Consider the following 22,371-nt stretch of genomic DNA (forward strand, 5'->3'; position numbering starts at 1 on the left):
TGGGAAATGAAGACTTTACTCTGGGAATTCAAGTGTCCAGCTAAAACTGTGGGTTCTGTTATCACAGATGGAGACAATGGAAAGTGAAGGAAAAGTAGCAATCTCTGCCACGCAAATCCAGCTGGTTTTGAGGAAAAGAGAAAGTGACGTGTCATGCAAAAACAGCTATTCTGAGTTTGCTGCCTAGGATTTCACACAGTATGACAACCCTGCTCATGCCAAGTCTGGACATTTAGATAAGGACCTGAGCTTAGGACATGCACCACAAGTTCCCACTTTGCTTCTCCGGGGCACCTTTTAACATAACCACTTAGAGTTGAGCCCATGCAGTTAGTGACCTTCGCCCCAACCACCTCCTAAGTAATAGATGCTTGCTACTCTGCTCTCCATCTCCTCACTTGTGACCTAGGACGGACAACTGCCCTTCCCCTGGTTCACTGCGCCCACCATCCCACCCCCCGTTTCTGGGATCTGTAAGTAATAAATCTTGTTGACGACTTCCTCTGTGTGGGTGTATTGAAACTGCACCTTCAATCAAAATGACCCTGTGGTTTTCGCTTCCCCAAAGTGGAGCTCGGATGCTGAGGGAGCTACCTGCCGACCCCGTGTGGGTGGCTTGTGCCTCCTCATTCAGCAGATCATAATCTGCATATTCTTAATACACCAGCTCCAGCCTCTCAACAGGAGACCACCTTTTCAGTAGAGCAGGAGAGGTGTGTGGGGGGCGACGGGGAAGGGGGTCGTAGGCTGTGAGGAATGCAGAAAATAGCAAAAATAGCAGATAGAGACATGCTAGGGAGCCACTGAGATGAATAAATGTCTTTATTTAGTTCAGTCATTCCTGGGTTCATCCCAAAGCTTCACACCTCACCCTCCACTGTCAAAATAAGTCATGTATAACAGGGTCCCAGAAACAATGGTCTTCTCACAGTCTCTACCACCTCCCCACCCCACAGAGCACTGTAGGGACAAGGTCACCTTGCTTGAAAGCCATGGGTTTCAAACACTTTTAGGGACACACACTCTTCAAACCAGAAACCCCACTAAGTAAAAGAGGCTCACTGGCAGTTTAAACTTGTGCAACATTTTGGGTACCTCCCTGGAGCACCAAGGTCCCTCAGAGCACTTCAAAACCCGTTTTAGTTAAGTCCTTCTATCCAAAGCATTAGAAACTTTCCAAAGAGCCAGTCGCTTATACCTGAAATGTGTATAACAAAGATTTCACGTGACCAATTTTTCTACCCATTAAGATAACCAGTCCACAAAATTAAGGCATTTGGGGGAATTAAAGGGGAATAAAGCATTTATTAAAGTTACAATAACATATCAAAGACATCCATCATATTTTTGAAAGCTCTTAACCACGCCCAAGTGCAAGAACAGCCATGGTCCCCGCTGCTGCGGGCACACACACATTCATTCTCAAAGCAGAAAGGAGAAACTGAGGGTCAACGGTGAGCATTCTCTTCAGCATGTCTCCAGGCACACAGGCACATGTGTGTGTCACACCTGATGTGCCCAACACCAAACAGGAGCAGTGTGAGCTGTGCAAACACTGCAGGGCAGAGCAGGGGCACTGCTGGCTAAACTATAGCTACAAACTGTGATTTCATACATACAAGAGAGCTGTGTTCATCAATACCACACTCGAACTAGTTTAGGCACATTCGTACATTACTTGGTACACCTAAGACATCTGAAAATAAAGCAACTTAAAAAAAGAAAGAATGACCATGCATTCCAGACACTGAGCAATTACATGTTAAGGCAACAAAAGTCACCCTTCCCCCACCCACTTCTCCATTTTACCGGCCTAGAATGTAGAGTATGTATGTATTCAGCACATCACTGCACTTCGACACCTGCATGACCCTCCCGTGGAGTTCTCCTGGGACATGATCCCACTAACCACTGATGCATGCGTATCAGTTATTTTATTTCCCACCAAGGCAGGCAGGCGGGGGGAGTGAGGGAGGAGAGAAGTGAGGCCTAAGTGAGCCAGGGAGAGAGAGGTCACCTGTCCAAACGAGGCACCTTGAGGAGGGAGATCCAAGCTGGCGGGGAATCCAGACCACTCAGGACTGGTCACTGAGTGCCTGGCAGGCGGCCAAAGGAGCAAAAGCAGAAGCCTGCAGCCCCAGCGCCAGAAGACCCACCCCCAGCGCCATCACCAGCATTCAGGGAGCCGCAGGTGCCCAGGGCCTGACGTAAAGGGCAGTCCTCACTGAGAAGGGCACGCAAACTTGCTGGGAGTGTCTCTCACAGATTCAGGAGTGGCCAGAGGCCTGTCACCGCAGGGATGTTTGCTGGGTCATCTCCAGGACACAAGCCCGCGCTTCCTAACACCGCACAGTGACCTCAGAGCTTGTGCTCAGACTACCAGACAGCAGAAGCTGCGACTCCCTTCAACACCGTACCGGCGGTTTTAAGAATCCAAGAGGAATTTCTCACGACGTAAACATACACCATAGCTAGAGAGTGGGTCTCCATCTTTGGGATTTCAGAGCCTGGCAAACTTAAAGAGAAATTCTGGGGCTTGAAAAAGGGTAGCCAACATTTTGTTTTGCAACCAAGAACATTTTAAAAAGGAAAAATTTGCCCTCTGTTAACCTTTCTTATACCTAAACAGACATCTTATGACCCAAATTAGGAAGGACATAATCTCAGAATAAAAGACAACCCCTTAAGCTGAACAAACTTGACTTCATAAATTATTTAACATGTGTCTTACACTTCTGACCTGCAGAGCCCTTTGTGCGCAAGCCCTGTGGTGTGGGTCCCTATGACTTTTGCTGCCCCATGGGGCAACCAGGTCAAGCCTGATCTCCAAGGTCACAGGCTCTTCCAGCAAGGTCATCGCCTCAAATGCATATCCACTGAGAAGAGGGACAACAGTCAACGACAGCAGTTTACATGTCACAAGGATGACTCAAGTAGAAAGTGCTTTCACGTACATTCTCTCCTGTGTCCTCACAAAAGCCCTGTGGTGAAGGCACAGCCGGAAGCCGCCCACCCGGCACTCTGAACAGGACCTGCCCAAAGCCACGCGGCAGCAGGCAGCAGAGCACAGACAGAGCGCTCCTCTCTAAGGCAGATTTCCCTCTGCTCAGTCCTATGTTTGCTGAATGCTCCCCTCCTCCTACTTCTGCATGAACTTTTTATTTGAAGAAACAATTCATGGAAGAAGGAAAAAGAAAACTTAAAACGATGGCCCTTAAGCCTGATAACAGAAACATATTCAACATTAGGAAATTGCTAATTCTTTCTCTTTAAAATTACCTGTTTAATAAGTGCATGCTGACTAAAACTTATCAGATGTCAAAAGAGAACGTTAAAAACCAAGCACGGCAGCCTTAAACACTTTTCTGGAACAAGATAGGGCATAAATAAATAAATACATAAATAACATAAGTAATATGAAAAGGCACAGATATGTGTGACATTGATGGGTTTTGGAAATATATTCAGAAGCCCCACCCAGGTTGCCAAATTCTCAGAGGTATCAACACTGCCCCCCACCCCACCCCGACCCTGGCCCGTCTGTCCACAGCCAGCAGGCGCCCTAGGAGTGGTGACAGTCAGGACACTCCCATGAGCGGGCTGGGAAAACACTCAGCTCCTTTCCTTTGGTCCATCATGCCCCTCCCTGGGGAGGGCTCGAGGCCAGCCAGGCAGCAGCCTCATCGAGTACCACCACGGTTCCTCACTATGTGGGACCTGGGCATCCCAGGGCCTAGAAACGTGACTTGATAAAGTGCTCCAATGGAGAGTTACTCTTTCCTATTCTGTGTCCTATCCTTGCCAACAAAAGAAAAAGGGAGCTTTAGTCAAGCGTCACTCAAAAGAAGTAATGGCCTGCAGCAGCTGTCTACACTGTTTTCAGATTCACATTTGGCAGCTATGAAGTTTCAAACTAGAAGATGAACTTCCAAGTTGCTGGGATTCCAAAAAAATCAGCACAGGCTGGCTGAACAAAGAGGAAGCCGACGTGTTCTCTGCAAAAGAAGAGCTGAGGGCCTAGCCCCCTGCAGACCAGCCCAGAGCACACCATGCTCCAGGGCCAGAGCAGGAGAGGCCCTACTCCCTGGCTCATCCTCTCCCCACTCACACTACCTCCCTGGCCAGGCCCGGGGTGAGGCCCAACAATGAGGATCAACTCAGTCCATTCCTCATAGAGACCCTGGAGAAACGGTTCAATGCCCCAGAAACAAGCCCTACACCTGCTTCACGGGGCAAAGGAGCCTGACGCCCACTCGGTGCCGGGCGCGGTCCTGGGCCCTTGCCTCCATGCAGCCTGAAGGTCGTGCCCGTGTGTGTGGGACTCCTGCACTGGCAGCATTCCCAGGTGCTGCTTTCCAGAAGGTTCAAGAACAGAGCCACCCTCCTACCACTGGCAGGCGTGGGGAGACCCTGTCCTTCACAGGCCCCAGCAGAAAGCACCCAGCAGGCAGACTCAGAGCATGCTGCAGGTCTGCGACATGGCTCACCTGGAGAGAACCCGAGCCAAAAGGGCAGCAGAAACAGGGGACCTAGAGTTGGAAAAGCTTAAAACGTACACTAACCACCCACTCCTGAAACTCCTCTCACCAAGGTGACGAGCCACTACTCACACCTCCAGTGGCATGAAGCCCCCTCCAGTGGCCCAATCCACCTACAGGTGGCTCAAACTTCCACACAACCACTCCCTACATCCAGGCGGAGCCCCACCTCCCCATAGTTCCTGCCCCGGCCACAGTCCAATTTTGGTCCTGGTTCCACCTTGAGTGCCACGAAGAACACCCCTAACCTCCCTCCTGGGCTGAAGCCCCCGCAGCACCTGGCTCTGGCTGCAATGGCCCTCATCAGCCACCCCCCACCTACAGCTCCTCTCCTCTCTCAGGAAGACTCTCCTGACTTCAACAGGACCGCCCTGAGCTCTGAATGCACCCAGCCAACCAGGCTCCCAGTCCTTCAGGAGCGGCACACAGCCCACTCAGGCCTCAGGAAGCCATCCTACATTTATGCAACGGTGAGAGCTTGTACTGGTGTCACTTCAGCTGAGGAAAGCCTCCAATGATTGCACCTTCCCCTCTGAATCCTCAGAAGACTTTTCTTCCCTCAGACCTCATACACAGATATATGGGTCAGCTTGGCTTTCCAGCAGAGCCCATCCATAACACAGGAGGTGAGGTTTAGAATTCTATCCTCGGGCTGCAGAAGACAATGACCAGATGGGCCCTGTCTGGTCGGCTAAAACAGAGAATGATGTTAATAATTAAATAAACCCCTAATTGTTCAATTAGTTCAATTGTTACAAATTAGATTTCTCTTATTACAGAAAATCTAAATACAGATTTGAAATCTGCCCATTTCTAAACAGTTCTACAGGTAAAAATCACCATGGATCCACACAATAGTCCTCAGAGGCTTCAAATTACCAGATGTGGTCTCTCTGGAAACAGCAGCACCTGCAGCCATGGACCCACCTCCGCTGACACAGCCACACACCTGGCCACATAGCCAGGGTGTGAGTGAGCCCGGCCACGGCCCACAACTTGGGGATGACAACCTAAGTCCTCTCTCTCACCCCCCACCACCCCGACAGGCCAGGGGAAGACGTCTGACCTCACTGCTATCCCTTTCCTTAGGTTCCAGGAGCAACTCCCAAGACAGTAGTTCCAAAAAAGTGAAGAGCAATCAACCAACCACCAGATATTTTATCCAGTGGACACTGAAAGCTTGGAACCATGCTGAGGACAAGTGAATTTCCACTTTCTGATATGCACAGGCACCAAGAGAGAGCGCCGCAGGTATTTTCTTCCATTAGAACTGGCAGTGAATGCTGTTGGACGGTCCTTGGTCCAAATGTAGGCAGTCAATTACTGGCTATTCGATGTGGGCCTCCTAAAATCAATCACCGTCTGGAAGCTCCCCAGAGTGAAATGGCAGAGAACTCATGAGACCTGGTGGCATGATGCTAGGCACAGGCAGGTATCAGAACAGGTGCAGTGCAGTGGAACTTTGAGTGTTACCTCTCTAGATTTTGAATAAATGCAGGCACTGACTCTGAGATAACATAACCAATCCATGCAGCCAGAAAACCATCCTTGAATGAAGACAATTAACATGACACTCTCACCACTAGGAGGGAACACTGAAGTGGCAAAGAAGGGGTGTGTGTATGACAAATGCCACATGTCAACCCCAGGAGCAGGGAAAACAAACTAGCAAGTTCATGAACTGCATTTCTGTACTCTACTTTTTTACCAAAACTCCCTTTTCATTTAGGTATTAGAAGGCTTTAATTGAACAATTAAATTGAGAAGTAAAAAAATAAACAGAAGCGCAGTTCTGGAAAGTGCTAGGAGTCTTCCTTCCTGGGGCTATTAGCAGGCCTCCAACCTTAGCCCTACCTGCACCCATTTCAAGGCCCCTTTCATTAATATGCAACTGTGAAAATCCAAAACAGAGATATTGAGGAAGAACAAAATTAAGTTTTGTATGAGCCTCTCGGCTGACAATGACCCAAGGACTGTCTGATGCCCCAAGCCCCTGAGCTGGAATTACAATCCAGAGCCGTTCCTGCTCTACCAACAGCCAAATGGGATTGAGCCAGCAGCCTGGGATGTGGTTCACAGGGGCGGGAGTCAGTGTCAGCTGTCACTGCAGATCACCTTCTTCCTCACTGCAACCAACGGCTGCGCTCGAATTCTACTCATAAAGTAGAAACTTCTTTATGGGGTCCGGCAGAGGCAGCGAGGGAATCAGATGGAGTCGGTATTTGCCAAGAGCTCTTCTCACAGCCACACGGCACAGATTCAGCAAGGTCCTGGGGACACCTGGAGCACCGTGGGAAGAAAGGGAGAGACAGAGGAAGGGAGGTTAAGTCCTCTCCTGACTCCAAAGACCGAAGGCTGGATGTGACTGACAGCGAGAACCTCGCGATTGCTCACTGGCAACTTGCCACATTTAGAGTGAGGTGAGCAGGCCCTGGTGAGGAAGGTCTTGTTATCTGCTCCTTCCACCTGCGGAAGGAGTGAAATCGTCATCACCTGGGGCATCTGCTCACTGTGACAGCATCTCCTGGACTGTGTTTAATTGCTGACAAAGAAATAAGAGCTGACCACTGAAGGCCCCGGCAGGTGTGAGCAACTGGCCCTTACCCCTGTCAGCCTCTGCTCTTGGTCAGTCCCAGAAGCTCCAAGGAGGCCTGGAGGAGACAGGCCAAGTAACAGGTGAGGAGGGCAGGCTGACAGTTTTGCTCCAGGTCAAAAAAGCCCAGGCACATCTCTGCCTTCTGAAACGCACGGGAACACAAACAGCTTTATTCTATTAGTATGGCTCCAAATGACCAATAACCACCTCTTCTGGGGAAGGCTCAACAGGAGCATGTTTTCATGACTGGTCTAGGGAAATCCAACAGCAAAAACACAATCAAAGTGCTGTGAGAGTTAAGGGTTAGGGAAGAGGCTGTCAACTCAGATGCCCTCTAGAGCCAGGCGGGCCTGGGGGCAGGTGTGGGCAGGTCACAGAGGGTGCACAGCAGCCTGCAGAGGGCACACAAAGTCAATTCCTGAGTCCCAGAGAGAGCCTCTGACAGACCAAGCCATGGGCCAATTGCAAACATTCTGGCTACCAATTTATTAATTCATTAGCAAAATCTTTCTTCATAAATAAGCACACTATAGACTTTATTCTAACAAAAATTAGACTTATCACACAACCCAAAATGATAGTATTTGAGTAGAACTGAAGAAAGGGAAGTAAGGAATCCTAGAGGAGTAGCTTGCAAAAACCAAATATTAAGTGAAAGAATTTGGGGTCACAAAGCAGAGCAAAAGGGTAAAGTGAATATAATTCTAAGAACTTTGAGAACAAGTTCTTTTATAGATCTCCTGGTATCAACTCTCGGTGTCTAGGATTTTAAACAGAGAACACCAACCTGGAAGACATGCTGAGAAATTCCTAGTGCTAATTGAAGATTCTGACCCAGCACTTAGTTGGAGGATTTTTTTTTTTATTTGCTACAACTTGGTTCATTCAACTGACCCAAAGAGACTACAAGTTAAGCTGAACTCAGGCCACTTACTTCTGGCCTCTTTGAAGACCTGCAATGCCTCGGGGTCCACCTTCCTTCTGCCTCTCGACTCTGGGCCCAAGGATTCCCACTTCACCAGGTTCAGGTTGGCTCCAAACTCTACGAGCAGGCTCACAAAGGCTGCCTCACAGCCGTGACGCAGGACGGCATCCATGACGCAGCCGGGGGAGCCCCTGTAGAAGCCCTGTGTGTTGACAGGACCGTTGCAGTTGAAGTCAGGGTTCGCCCCAGCCTGGAGGAGCAGCTTGAAGCACTGGAGGTTGTGGTAGGCCGCGCTGATGTACAAGGGGCAGACCACCAAGGAGGTGAGGCGCCGGGAAAAAGGGGGCCGGATGTCCGGGGTCAGGTGGTGGTTGACATCAACATCAGCCCCATATCTACAGGGGAGACACAAGGACAGTCAGACCCTGCAGTAGACTAATTCCAGTCAGCAGATTCCCACAGCACCCTGAGGAGATGGGCCTGAACTCCGTGAGCACTGGGGAGCCACCGGGGACTCCACAGATCACAGTGGTCTCAGGACTTCCAGCAAGGTAAGACAGTAGTTAAGAACTTGGAATCCACTCAAACAAAAAAATTCATAAGGGAATTCTTTCAAACTTTTAAAGATCGGACAATCCCAAGGCTATTTAAACTATTTCAGAGCAAAGAAAAAGAAGGAAAACTAGCAAATTCATCTTATGAAATTACCAAAACAATAATCCCAAAACCTGACAAAAGCCATATCACAAAGAAAAACTAATTTCCCTTATGAGTATCAACTTAATAGTCTTCAATAAAATGTTAGCAAAGAGAATCCAAAAGCACATTAAGAAAGCAATATACCATGACCTCATGGGGGTTATTTCAAGAATGCAAGGGTAGCTCCAATACTAGAAACTATATTAACATAATCCATCATATTCAGAGAACTAAGGGGAAAATCATGATTATCTCCATAGATGCGAAAATGAAGGCATATGACAAAACCCAACACTTAGGCATCCTTAAAAATACTCAATAAAATAGGTAGTGATGGATATTTCCTTAACATGATGAAAAATATTTCCTCAACCCAGAAGTCAGCATCTTACCTAATGGGGAAACACTAACAGCTTTCTTGCCAAAGCAGAAGCAAGACCCACACTCCCACTTTCTGGCCCACTGTTCTTAAGGCACTTTAAATAAAGGTTATTAGTCAGTGCAATCAGACAAGAGAAAGCAATTCACTGACTAAGACTGGAAGGAAGAGGTAAAACTTTCCCTGTTTTCAGAGGATATGATGATATGTCTGGAAAGCCCTAGATAATGAACAAAAATACAGCTAACAAGCAATAAGAGAATTTGCTAAAGCAGCAAGTTGTAAAACCAATAGCCGTCATATATACAAACAAAAACAAGTTCAAAGATAAAATGGAAAAGAAGACCCCATTTATGATGGCAAAATAAACATTAAAATCAGATATCTAAGCAAAAACTTAGTAAATGTCTAAAATTTGCATGAGGAAAATCATAAAATACTACTGAAAGTCACAAAAGTAGACCTAAGGGACTGGAAAGACATCCTATAGTCTTGGATAAGAAGACTCAGCATCAAGATGTCAATTTTCCCGAAGTTTATCATATAAATGAAAATACCATTCCTAGAACTAAATAAGTTGATTATAAATATAAATAAAAATAGCATCCCTGGAGCTGCACAAGTTGATTATAAAGTTCATTTGAATGATCAAACGAGAAAAGATGACAAAGCAAAGCAGTAACCAGAGGGAGGTGGCCCTACAATAAAGTATATATAAAGGCCTATGTAAGAAAACAGTGTGATGTTGGTTCATGGACAGATAAACCGACACACCAATGCAACTTTATGGGAAATCCAGAAATGCACCAAATTGCATATAGCAATTTAGCACATGTCATAGTAAAGGCGGCATCTCTCCCAAGTCAGTGAGGGCGAATGGACTTTTTCAAGTGTTTTTTGGGATAACTGGATAGCCGTATGGAAAAAGATAAAAGTAAATCCATTCATTGTATCATACAGTGGGATAAATTCCAAATGGAGCAGAACTTAAAATGTAAAAAATGAAACTAGAAGAAAACTCTAAGTAAAATTTGCCTAATTGTGGCTCAAAATCCAGGCAGGAGATGTTTTTAACATGAAAATTAAACAAATAAAAACTTGCATGGCAAAAAAACCGCATAAGTGAAGTAAAACAGTTAAGTGAAAAATTGGAGGAAATGTTACAAAGGGTTCATATCCTTAATATATAAAAAGCTTCTAAAAGGAAAAGATCAACAGCCCTGCAGAAAAGTGAGTGTGAGATATGGACAGCTACAGATGGCTCTTAACCACATGCAAAGATGCTCAGCCTCACTCCAAACAGAAATGCAAATTAAAACTATCCTGAGATACCACTTCTTCCCTAGCAGACTGGGAAAATCCAAAAGTTTATTGACCAGGCTTTAAAGAAACGAGAAGTCTCATTCATTTCTGGGGGCAATGCAAAATGGAGCCATCGAGGGAAATTTAGCAACTGCTGACAGAACTACATACGCATTTACCCTCTGACCCATCGACCACACTTCCTGGAATCTATTCCCAAAAGGCATGTGCAAAACTCTGAAAAGATGTATGCCTAAGGCAATTCATTAGAATATTATCCATAATAGCTGAAGGCAGGAAACAATCCACAGGTCCATCAATGGGGGACTGGTTGAATGAAGTGTGATCCATTCATAAAAAGGAACCCTGTACAGCTATGAAAAGGAATGAGGAGTATTGCTAAATATTGCTCTGGAATGACCTCCAGGACACATAAATAAGTGAGAAAAGCAGGACAATGAAAGTGTATAGTATGCTACTGTTTATCCTGGGGGAGGAAAATGCAATTCTTATGTGTACATGACACATACACATATTTTCTTATTTCTTTAACAATGGAAGGATAAGCCATAAAACTTTCAAATGGTTATCTATAGGGGAGGGATGAAGGAGATGAAGACAACAGCTAGACTTCTTTTGAAATATCTTATTTTACAGATTTGACTTTGGAACCATGTAAATATTTTACATTGTAAAACAAATTAAATAAAAAGCAATCCTTAAAAATTGAAAGCAAAAAGAAACACTTTAACCCAACTACGTATCCAATTGGTGCCATCGTGTCCTGCCCATCAGGGTGGTTCTTCCTGTCAGGTATAGGGAACAACCAGACTAGCCAGACCACTGCCAGCAAGAGATTCACCCAGAAGGACCTAGGACAGGAAGCACGCCTTGCCAGCTGGGCAGCTCCATGCAACTGCCCAAGGTGGGCAGCCCCCCACGGTGTGCATGCTCACAGCAGTCATGAAGTAATCCCTCTGGCTGCCCAGGAGCCTCCTCTTCTGACTCCCAGTGACAGCCCAGATGTGCGGAAACGAATTGCCACCTGACTTGGAACCCTCATTCACCACCAGAGTCAATCTCTAAACAACTCTATAGGTAGAGCCTTCAGGGTGCCCACAGGGACGTGCCCTTGTCACTGCACTCAGGGATGCCCAAATATATGACCTTCTATCAGGCATTTAGAGTTCTCCTAGGCCACATGCAAACTACCAATCCAGGTCATTTTACTCTAAGCAGGGGTGGCTGACTACAGCAGGGAGGGTGGCTCAGGGTGTCAGAGCCCACATGGGGTGAGGAGGCATGTGTGGGAGAGGGCAGCAGCAACAGGAGATTGGTTACATATGGGGTATTGGCAAAATAAGTAAATATATTCAGGATAAAGGGAACCAGGTCTCTCACTGTTGGAAAAGAGAATAATCAATTTGGAAAGGGAGAAAAGTAGGATGAACCCTGTGGTGTTAGATTGGATTAGAGGTGGCAAGGTAAACTCCTAACTGTCAACATATATAGATGCATAAATACAGACAGAAATGTGTATGTGTAACCTCACCTCTGCCCAGTGGGAGGGCCTAAAAACAGCAACACCTCATAAGCAATAAGCACTCCTAGTGTCCAGATCTTGGTTTCTAAATACCATCTGCACTAAAAGAAATCAGGACTCATTGGAGAAATGACTAATTCCAGTGCTGAGACAGGCAAAGTACAAGACGAGCCTAGAACATCTTATAACAAGAAAGTAAGGAACTGTTCAAAGAATGATGGAGCTATGTCAAAAGGACACAGGGCTGGCTTGTTGGGCCTGAGCCAAATCTGAGACAATCTGAGCATCAAAATAAGTAACAATAATAACAATGGATTGTAACTCACTGGATGATATAGGAAACCATGAGTCTAACATAAATGAATAAATTAAAAATTTGGTGAAGAATAGGACATGCACATGGTTGCAAAATACGTATTAATTACCAAGAGAAAAAAAATAGCTTTACAATGGAGAAACCTGGCAGACACCACCATAATCAGAGGATCAAAGTGAACATCAGCAGTAAAGGGACCGACTGAAATCATCTGCAACCTGATGGGGTGTAATGAGAAGAGCACAGCCTCACAGCCGTGAGATTCCTGCCCAAGGCGCATGACCTGACTCTAATCTGAGTGCACATCAGACAGCCCACACCTGTTCCCTGGAGCTTCCACTGCCCCAGACAGTTCTGCCATGCCTCAGTTTTGTCATCTCACGTTTCATTTGAATTAGGAAATGGCAATACGTAGAAAGTAACGATGATGCGGCTGACACGCAGGGGTCCAGGGCAAAGGGACAGCATCGTTTTCCAGGCCTTAATAAAAATGGCTGACGAAGAGCCAGCAATCATGTTTTATCATCTGTCTCTTCAGCACTATTCCTAGAATCCAAAGGAAATTTCCCCTGGAACCAAAACTCCTGCTTGGAGGCAACACAGGCCTGAGGGAGAGAAAGGACAGGCACACATGTGAGGCCACTGTGCTTCCCCACAGATGTCATGTAGCATCATCAGACACTACAAATGCAAACACCACCCGGTCTCCAAGACAGTCTAGTAGTGACAAGAGAACATTCTAAAACACATACTAAACCAAGTGGGAATTGATATTTCATTTCATACACCCAACCAATTAAGAAAAGGAGAACTAGATTTCAAGCAGTGAATTTTTCCTCCTCATTCTTAGGGACATATCTTCCAAAATGTTTGTCATTTGGGCAATATGACAATCTGGTACTTGCTGAGCTGTGGGAAAGACAGCCCTTCATCCACTCATAAAAATATACTGGATGGGTTCCACTTAATTTTAATCCTGAATATTTTCCAAAATTCCCCTACTGCTTTTAATATCACTGGCAAGGAACCACTGGAACAACTCAATAAATCAATAAAACTTTTGCACATACAGAAATATCACTCCCTACCTTTTTTTAAAAAAGCATCAGCAGTATATATCAAGGGAATTTACAAGTAACAAAATGAAAGTTACTTGCAGAGCAACACCAAATTACAAGTGACAGAAGAGAGCCCTGCCTATGAGGGACAATGACATAGGGAAGGCAGGAGTTGAGTGTAGATGATATTTAGATTGTATTACCTGTTCAGTAACTTAACCATGTCACTCCCATTGTCCAAGTCAATCATATGGTAATTTAAAATAGAGAAAAGTTTTCAATAGAATAATAGATGTTCTTGGTACCTCATCATAAAAGTAATGTCCTGTGCTCCAGTGAGGGAACAAGACGTGTTAACGTTTTCTCAAGAAGGGCATCTGCATATGTACTTCAGAAAGTCAGGCCTGCACTTAATTCAAAGCAGTTGTTCATCATGAATTGACTGAATGCCCAAAGGGATTTCTGGAACTAAGATGAAATTTCACTGATTGATCCTACTCAAAAATTTTCCAAATTAATGGCTTACATTCTCCAAGATGCAAAGATATGGGACTGAGGTGGCTTAGATTATCAGGCTAGAAATCCTAAAAAGAAGAGAAAAAAAGCATCACAGCTTTATCACTCTTTAACAACCATATCACCCTCATTTATCTTTCCAAAGGCCAATTCAATAGCCATTTAATATATAAAACCTTTTGATGGAATAAATATATTCTCAGTACCTAATTTAAAAGCCCCGTTCTACACTGGGCGAGGGGAATGCCAGGTTCTTGCTACTCAGAGCCACCCCCACTGCAGCCTGTAACCATAGAACCCTGACCTAATCCTTTTCAATACTGAGAACCCATTACCTAAATTGCACTCTGTCCAACCACAAAACGAATTGCCTCCAGAGTAAGGGAGGGAAAAAACAATCTTTGGTAGAAAGAAGTCATTGGAGACATGGAAAATGAAAATGCAATCTGGTTCAAATAAAAAAATAATAAAGGTAACCATAAGTACAATTAAAATAAAACTGTAAACTATCTAAAATAACAGAAAGGGAAAGCAAAGAAAACACAGATCATGGAAGAAAGATATGAAATAAAAGAATAGTTAAGAAACAGAAAGATAACAGAAACAGACCTAACATCAGCAATGGCAATAATGTTAACTGTATTAAAAAACAAAGAATGCCAGACAGTCAAATAACAGAGGTGAGCACACAAAGAACGACCTGAACCCACTGAGACTAAAACCATGTCCCAGGATGCCCCCAAATGACCTTCAATGAAATCACGGTTCCCTTTTGTTTTGATAATGAGCATAATCCATAAGCAAGAACTTTTATGAGCTTAATTAGCATCAAAATATAGGAAGTAAAACTACTAGAAATACAAGGGGAAACTGACAAATCACAGTAGTGATTAGAGACAAATAACAGACTTCTCTAATTCTGAGCGAATGCAATGGTTAAAAATGTAAAAAAAGAGAGACTCTGAATAACATAACTGAGGCTACCATACTGTACCATGGAAATAACACATCCACGGTCACATACTTTGTTTCAAGCATCCACAATGTAGTTTGATATTAAAAAATTAATTATAAAAAAAAGCAAAGACTCCCCAAAATGGAAATGATATGGTCTGAATTATCTGAGCACAATACAATAAAATTAGAAGTTTGTAAAAATTTTTATTAAAACTTTCTCCTCGATAACTTTAAGAGCAAGGAGGAAATCAACTTCCATTATACCTGCTTAAAAAATAAGGAAAACCTTAGCAGATATGGCCAAAGCTATGGGCAAAGGTAAATTAATAAACTTGCAAGTTTACGTTATTAATCAAGAAAAAAACGAATAAGCACTCAACTCAAAAAGTTAGGGAAAAAATAAAGGAAAATAGGAACAAATAAAGATAAAAATAGAAATTAATCAGTAAGCAGAAAACAAGAGAACTGGTAAAGCTAAGAAGTAACTGTTTAAAAAGGTTAACAAAATAGACAAATCCTCTAACAAGTCTAATTTCAAAGAGAGAGAAAAAAGCAAATACTGAAAACAAGGAACGAGAACACGGCTGCAGGAACTAGCAGCAATGTGGCCACATTCCCTGAGGTGGCCCATGCAGGGTGACGGTGGCCAGGCCTCCACAGTACTGACCTGATGAGGGCCTTCAGTATGTCGGCCCTGCCCACGCGAGAGGCATGGTAGACGGGGGTACTGCGATGGTGCCGGCTTCCGTTGGGGTCAGCACCGGCTTCAAGGAGGATCTGGGCGCTCTCCAGGTGCCCGTTCACCACAGCCACATACAGGGCAGTCTGTCCCTTTACATCCACCAGATCCACCTCGGCCCCCTTCTGGATAAGGAAGTCCACACAGTTTCCGTGGCCAGCAGTGGCCGCAATTCGCAGTGGTGTGCAGGGGAGCCAGCCACAGCACCAAACAGACTTCTCGTTGATGCGGCTACAGAAAGAACACAGGGGAGCCAGGCTGTGAGGGGCGGCCCCAGAAAATCGACGAGCTGCCCTGCCTCGTCTTGTGGCTACGATGAAAAGAGAGTAGGAGGGCAGTCTCTTACAACAGCCACCCTGTGCTTTAACAATGCTTCCATGTGTGCTGTTTTATGAAATGCTTTCATACATTTACCCTGCTGGATCCGTCGTCGTGGCAGGACAGGCATTAAGAGCCCCACCACACAGATGAGGAAACTCGAGGCCCAGGCAGACTGAGGAGCACAAGAGCTAAGAGCTCGGATTTCCTGACTCACAGTCCAAAGCTCTATGCTCTACAAAGCGGGGAAGGGTCTGCCTAGGGAGACAGTGCAGGATGGAGGCCAGCACATTTGCTGGGCATCTGGGTCAGGGCCCCCAGGCCCCTTTTCTCCAGCACAAGCTTTCTCTGAAGCCTGAGATTGGGCCTCTCTCTGGTCCTCGGCATCCTCACTGGGACCAGGTGACCACTGTGGTCCCCCTACCTCTGACACAGCACAAATGACAGCCTGCAGGACCTGCTAAGGCTACACAGAGCTATCCTGGCCAACAGCAGCAGAGGGAAACTGTCCAGACTCAGCTCCCATCGAAAGTGACACTGAGACCAGGACTCCCTGTCGAGGAATGCCATGGCTATGCAGTTCACTGACCCACCAAGTCAGCCACCAAGGCATGGTTCCCCTCGAGCTCCCAACGCAGCCTTGAACACAGCTCGGGAATCCAGAGGACTGCGGCAGAGACCCAGAAATATGTCGTGGGTCAGGGGCTCCTCTCCATTTCGGCACTGGCTTCCACCAACCAAGGAGGCCAAAGAGCACTCTAAGGACTCAGCACCAAAGAAATACACAGCAACAGAAAAATATCATCAAGAAACAGAAGATTCATTGTCCTGAGTAAAAGAAGAAAGGAAAAAAGTACTTGGAAAATGTTTTAAGACCCAGCTGAACTCCTTTTTTTTTTTTTTTTTTTTGAGCAATATTAGCTCTGAGCTAACATCTGATGCCAATCCTCCTCTTTTTGCTGAGGAAGATTGGCCCTGGGCTAACATCTGTGCCCATCTTCCTCTATTTTATACGGGATGCTACCACAGCATGGCTCGACAAGCGGTGCGTCGGTGCACGCCCGGAATCCGAACCTGCAAACCCTGGGCCACCGAAGCGAAGTGCGTGAACTTAACCACTACGCCACTGGGCCGGCCCTAGCTCTATTTTATTCTGTTTTTATTCCACTGTTACAACTGCAAATTTGAGGTTTTATTTGGACTTGAGTCATTCACATTAAATATTCGAGCATAATCCATCTGATATCTTTGTATGACAATCCTTTCTGGATATTCAGAATATCCAGATATTTTATTTAAATACTGATATCTATTCTGATGAAATAATGCTAAAACATTCCAAGGAAAAGAAGAAAGAAACCTACTCCTGTAGTTAGAAATCCTCCCCTTGGGATCTACCCACAAAAAGTGGAGTATTAGTTTCAGCACTGACACGCAGGCACTTCTATTAACTCACTGCCATCTACCCTGAAGGAGAAACAGACACACAGAAAAAGTACCGAGGAGTTCCTGGGTGCAGGTGAGTTTCCAATCTTAGACACACAAAACAGTCAGAGGACACCCCAGAGAGAAGGAAGATGCCCTGTGCTCTCCCCAGTGTCCCAAGTGGGGAGAAGTAATAACAAGACTCTGCTGCCACACAGGAGGGGCTTGAGCCAGGGAGAGGAACTGGCAGGATTTGGCAGGGCACTATCAACACAGGGAACAAGAAGGTGAGACCCAGCACATCCCTGGGTGACGAGACAGCCGTGCTGAGGCTGAGCCCAGGCCCTGGAGGCAGATGACAGTGGACTGGGACTCCAGAGAGGGGAGTACGTCAGGAATGATGTACAAGTATGGTCCATCAGGAGGTCTGGACCCACGGGGATACCAGATGGAAATCATTCAGGAGGGTGAATTTATACACAGCTTGGATAACGAGCCACAAGAGACTTGCAAGGGGGCAGGGCCACTATTGAAGAGGGTAACAGTGCCGCCATCAGGAGCAACATCGAGGAAGCTGATGCCCAGAGGGCCAGAAAGTGCCAGAAAATATAAAGGTTAATGACAGAGCTGGACTTGAACTCAGTCAGGTCCCCCTGCCCTCACTATCCGGTTGTCTCCTACAAGTCTGACCATGCTTCCTCAGTCTCCTTTTTACCCCTGTCCTCTAAAATTTGGAAGGATCAGGGTCTTCACCTGCAAACCAGAGACAGCCAGGCCTCCTCATGGATCATAAGCTTCAGCCTCACACAGACCCACAGGGCCCACGTACCTGGCCCAGCCCCAGCACAGCAATGCTCACCTCCGGTAGCTCTCCTCTTGTAACAGGCTCCTGAGGGTCTGCAGGTCCCCCACGTAGGCTGCATCATGGAGCCTCGTGTCCTCACAGTGCTCCAGCGGATGGTCACAAAACTGCTCCCTCAGCCACTCCTTCAGATTAGGACCTGCACTGAAGAGAGGGGCTCCTCTCAGCTCGGGAAACCCTACCCATGCCAACCAAGAGGGGGCACCATCTACAGCGAGCCCTTCCTCTCCCGGCTACAGGGGTACTCGCAAACTCTCAAGAATAAATCAGTCCCATGCTAAGGAAACTTCCAGAGCACAGAAAAATATAGAAAAATGTTGGTGGGGAAAAGGGTTATGAGCCAAACCTACTTAAGAATATAGGAGGTCCTAAATAAAATATTAGCAAAGTGAAACTTAAAACATGTACCAAAAAATCCACCATAAAATCACTCTATTTATTTTAAGAATGTAACAATGTCTTAATATTGGGGAAAAACCATACAATCACCTCCTATATTACAAAAAGACATTTAAATTTGGAAAAATTCAACAGCTAAATGCTGCTACTTGTAACAAGGATGACTCTACTGAATATAAGTTACACCTCAATAAGAAGGGAAGTTTAAAAATATATGCATATAGGGGCCAGCCGGCAGCGCAAGCGGTTGGGTGAGCGCACTCTGCTGCGGCAGCCCGGGGTTCGCCGGTTCAGATCCCAGGCGTGTACAAACGCACCGCTTGTCAAGCCATGCTGTGGCGGCATCCCATATAAAGTAGAGGAAGATGGGCACAGATGTTAGCCCAGGGCCAGTCTTCCTCAGCAAAAAAAGGAGGGTTGGCAGGTTAGCACAGGGCTGATCTTCCTCACAAAAAAAAAATATATATATATATATATATATGCATATAAATAGAAAGCCAACCCTATAAAATGAAGACTATAAAATGGAAAAACAATAAAGAAGACTAAAATAAGTGGGGAAAACGACATCATGTAACTTGGATGAGAAGATTCAAAGATAAGAAAATTTTAAATAAATAAATACCAAATTAAAAGGTTTAACAAATCTTTTAGGGGTTTTTATATGAGATGTGACAAAAATACTCTAAAAGTTTATTTGGAAATACAAATGAGAATCACTTTTTGTTTTTTCAGTATGTATGAGAAGAGATCTACCCTGCTAGATAATGCAACTTATTATCTCTCTTCAGAATAAAAAGATAAATCAAACAGAATTAACCACCCAGAAAGACCTTAGTATAAATAACTTAGTATGTGATAAATGGCCTTCAAAATCAGCGAGGCATGGAAAGAGTCGTTGCTACAGACTGAATGCTTGTGTCCTCCAAAAATGCCCCCCCTAAAAACTATGTTGGAATCCTAACCCCCAAGGTGACGATATTAAGAGGCAGGGCCTTTTGTAGGTGTTAGGTCATGAGGGCAGAGCCTTTGTGAATGGGATTTGTGCCCTTATAAAAGGAACCTAGAAAGCTCCCTCGCCTCCTACCATGTGAGGACACCGCAAGAAGACGGCTGTCTATGAACCAGGAAGCAGGCCCCCACCAGACACCAAATCTGGGGCACCTTGTCTTGGACTGCCCAGCCACCAGAACTACAGAAAATAAATTTCTGTCGTTTATAAGCTACCCAGTCTATAGTATTCTGTTACAGCAACCCCAAAGAACCACAGGTAGTCAACAAATTCGTAGTTAGATGCCTATTTGCAAATAATTGAGTTCTTCACCTCACCCTAGAGCCCAAAATAATCTCCAGATAATTAAGAGTTTTGTAAACACAATTACACAGACAGGCACATAACAAAAGAGCACAAACACAGACCGCCTGCATCCAAGTCCCCGCCGTGCCACACTGTACTGACATGTGACCAAGCACAGTTGTAAAGCACACCCCTCGACAGGTAGCCTCTTTCCAATGCTGAAGTTGCTTTCTATATTCAAATCAAATCTCTTTTGAGTACCTACAGTATACACGGCTCGGCCATAGTACAACAGGAGTGATGAGTAAGCTTCCGTGCCCTTGAGGATTTGACAGTCCATGGGCAGAGGTAAGACACAAAGGCCACAGGCAGGTGGGCAGTGCAGCAAGGGCTCACAAACACGTGGGTCACTGGAGCTGATCCCACAACCAGACCCGCAGCAGATCCACAGGCAGGCAGCAAGAACCCCCTTGGGGCCACCATCCCAATCCTCCTTCAGTCATTATCCTCCACTGTAGTTACCCCATAGAGTAAAGAAGTTCAAAGTAGGAATGGCAAGATTCAGACAGTGTAGGGCGAAGACTGACAGGTGAGTGGGAGCCACAGACTGTTGCTAAGTTCTCCTCTGGGCCTCCCTTTGCTGGCCTCTTTTCAAACCACTCCCTGACCCAGGTCAGGACAGCCCCCTCTTCCCCAGCTCCAGCTCCAAGGATAAGTTCAGGTTTGCATTTCTCTGATCAACTTTTCCAGTGACAACACAATTACCCAACACAGCACTTAAGCTTTAACTGGAAATCTCTGTGGCCCCTCCACTCCCAAGCCTGCAACACACTAAATAACAAAACAGTACTGCATGGACAAAAAAGGAGCCCCTGTATACAGGGCAGAGCCAACCTTCCTTCCACAACACTCCTCTCTATCCTGGGAAGCAGCTGGCAGTTCTCTTTTTCCAACTGAACACTTCTCACTCCATCTCTCACTCTCACATGAAAGGACATCCCAGACCCTAAAGTCCTGGCTGTCCCTGGAGACAAAGTCAATACCAACCAAAGCCAAAGATGGAAGGGGCTTTGTGTGACTTGTTCTTCTTCACTGGGGTGTCCCCAGCTCCAGCAAGGTCCAGCCAATAGTAGGTCCTTAATAGATGTTCCTTGAATGAATGGATGGAGGGAGGGATGGAGGGAGGGACTGATGAAAAGCACTACTTGCACCAGTCTCCAAGTCAACATTATAGGCTTCATTTGGGTATTTTGGCACATTTGAGAGTTAGAGTAATAAACTTCTCAGCTTATTACTAAGAAGCACTAATAGACTCTTTAGAGGGGTATCACTCCAAAGACATAGATGAATAAATCCAGAGCACATAAGAGCATGTGGTACACAGGACAAAAGTTCAGAAAACAGACAAGGAGGGAACCCCACCACAGGTTAAGAGGGAATGTCTCCTGAACACCTGCAAACGACAGGCTGCCCCTGCAAATCCACATCTGCATAGTAGGAATATATCAAGGTGGAGACCCTAAGTCAGATGGCTATTTTGGGTGGTGGGCGTGAGCCTTTCTAGCTGCCTCCTCTGCTGGTGGGCCAAGGGCCCCTGGACATGCTGTGTCACTGACAGCTTGCTGGCGATGGCACTGTCGCTGTCCCTTGCCTGCGCGTGGCGGGGGTGGCCTGCTCTATCACCCTGGGCATGCCGCGGGGGGCAGGATGGAGAAAAGGCAGCTGCGCTCCCCAGGGGCTGACCTCTGCCGGCTTTCCTGACCGGTGCGCTCACAGCTGGATGATCCATGTCCTGTTTCTACAGTTGGGGTCCTATCGAATCAGTATCGGATAACGGGCGGGCAGTCACAAGGCAAACTCCCCAGGAGAGGAAATCCGGCGCCAGGACAGTTCTCGCGCGGCCGAGCGGCGGGGGACACGCAGGGTGGACCGCGGCTCCGTGGGCCTGGCCGGGCAGCGGGGACGAGGACGCGTGCCCCGACCCTCGGCGGGGGCGCCGGACCCCGCCCCTCGCCGCCCACACGCCCCGGTCCGGCGGCCGCGCGCACGTTACCTGCGGGCCCCGGCCCGGCCCGCCCGCCGGGGCCGCCGCCCTCCGCCATGGGCGCTCCGGCCTTCGGCCCGTCCGCAGCCGGCCTCTCAGGGGCCCGGACCCCAGCGCGCCCAGCCGCCCGGAAGCAGCGCGGCGGCGACCACTTCCGGCGCCGCGGGCAGGCGGGCCGCGTCGGGGCGCGACTTCCGGCGGGCGTGCGCCTTCCTCACGGGCTTCCGGTGCCCAGCGCAGGACGCCCAGGCCTCCATCTCCGGCCTCGCTTCCCGCTCGGGCGCGAGATATCGGGGGACACAGCCGTTGCGGGCCGTGGGCTCACGGGGGCGTGGGCTGACGGGGGCGCGGGCTGTCGGGAGCGCGCGCTGTCAATCCTCGCCCATGCTGTGGTTTCTCCACGTAAGAAGCAGAGGAGTCTGGGAAAACACGTTCACCTAGGGGGCGGGGCCCAATTT

At 46.8% G+C, this 22,371-nt stretch overlaps 1 protein-coding gene across 3 annotated transcripts; it reads right to left on the reverse strand.

Annotated features, from left to right (window-relative positions):
* Nucleotides 1-779: 779 nt before the first annotated feature.
* ASB1 (ankyrin repeat and SOCS box containing 1) lies at nucleotides 780-22,037 on the reverse strand. Of its 3 annotated transcripts, none has more exons than XM_087424605.1 (5): nucleotides 21,923-22,031; nucleotides 18,171-18,312; nucleotides 15,497-15,799; nucleotides 8,069-8,454; nucleotides 780-6,818 (listed from the first exon to the last, which is right to left on the reverse strand). In XM_087424605.1, the coding sequence occupies exons 1-5, from the start codon at nucleotides 21,969-21,971 to the stop codon at nucleotides 6,691-6,693; spliced, it is 1,008 nt and encodes a 335-aa protein (XP_087280731.1). In that variant the 5' UTR covers nucleotides 21,972-22,031; the 3' UTR covers nucleotides 780-6,690. The 3 variants fall into 3 exon arrangements, with proteins under 3 accessions (XP_087280731.1, XP_087280732.1, XP_087280733.1); XM_087424606.1 differs by lacking the exon at nucleotides 21,923-22,031 and adding an exon at nucleotides 21,613-21,868; XM_087424607.1 differs by lacking the exon at nucleotides 15,497-15,799 and having other exon boundaries at nucleotides 21,923-22,037.
* Nucleotides 22,038-22,371: the final 334 nt, after the last annotated feature.

The sequence above is a fragment of the Ceratotherium simum genome, chromosome 37 (genome assembly GCF_057802395.1).
Source record: "Ceratotherium simum simum isolate JZ-2026a chromosome 37, ASM5780239v1, whole genome shotgun sequence".
NCBI classification, from domain to species: domain Eukaryota; kingdom Metazoa; phylum Chordata; class Mammalia; order Perissodactyla; family Rhinocerotidae; genus Ceratotherium; species Ceratotherium simum.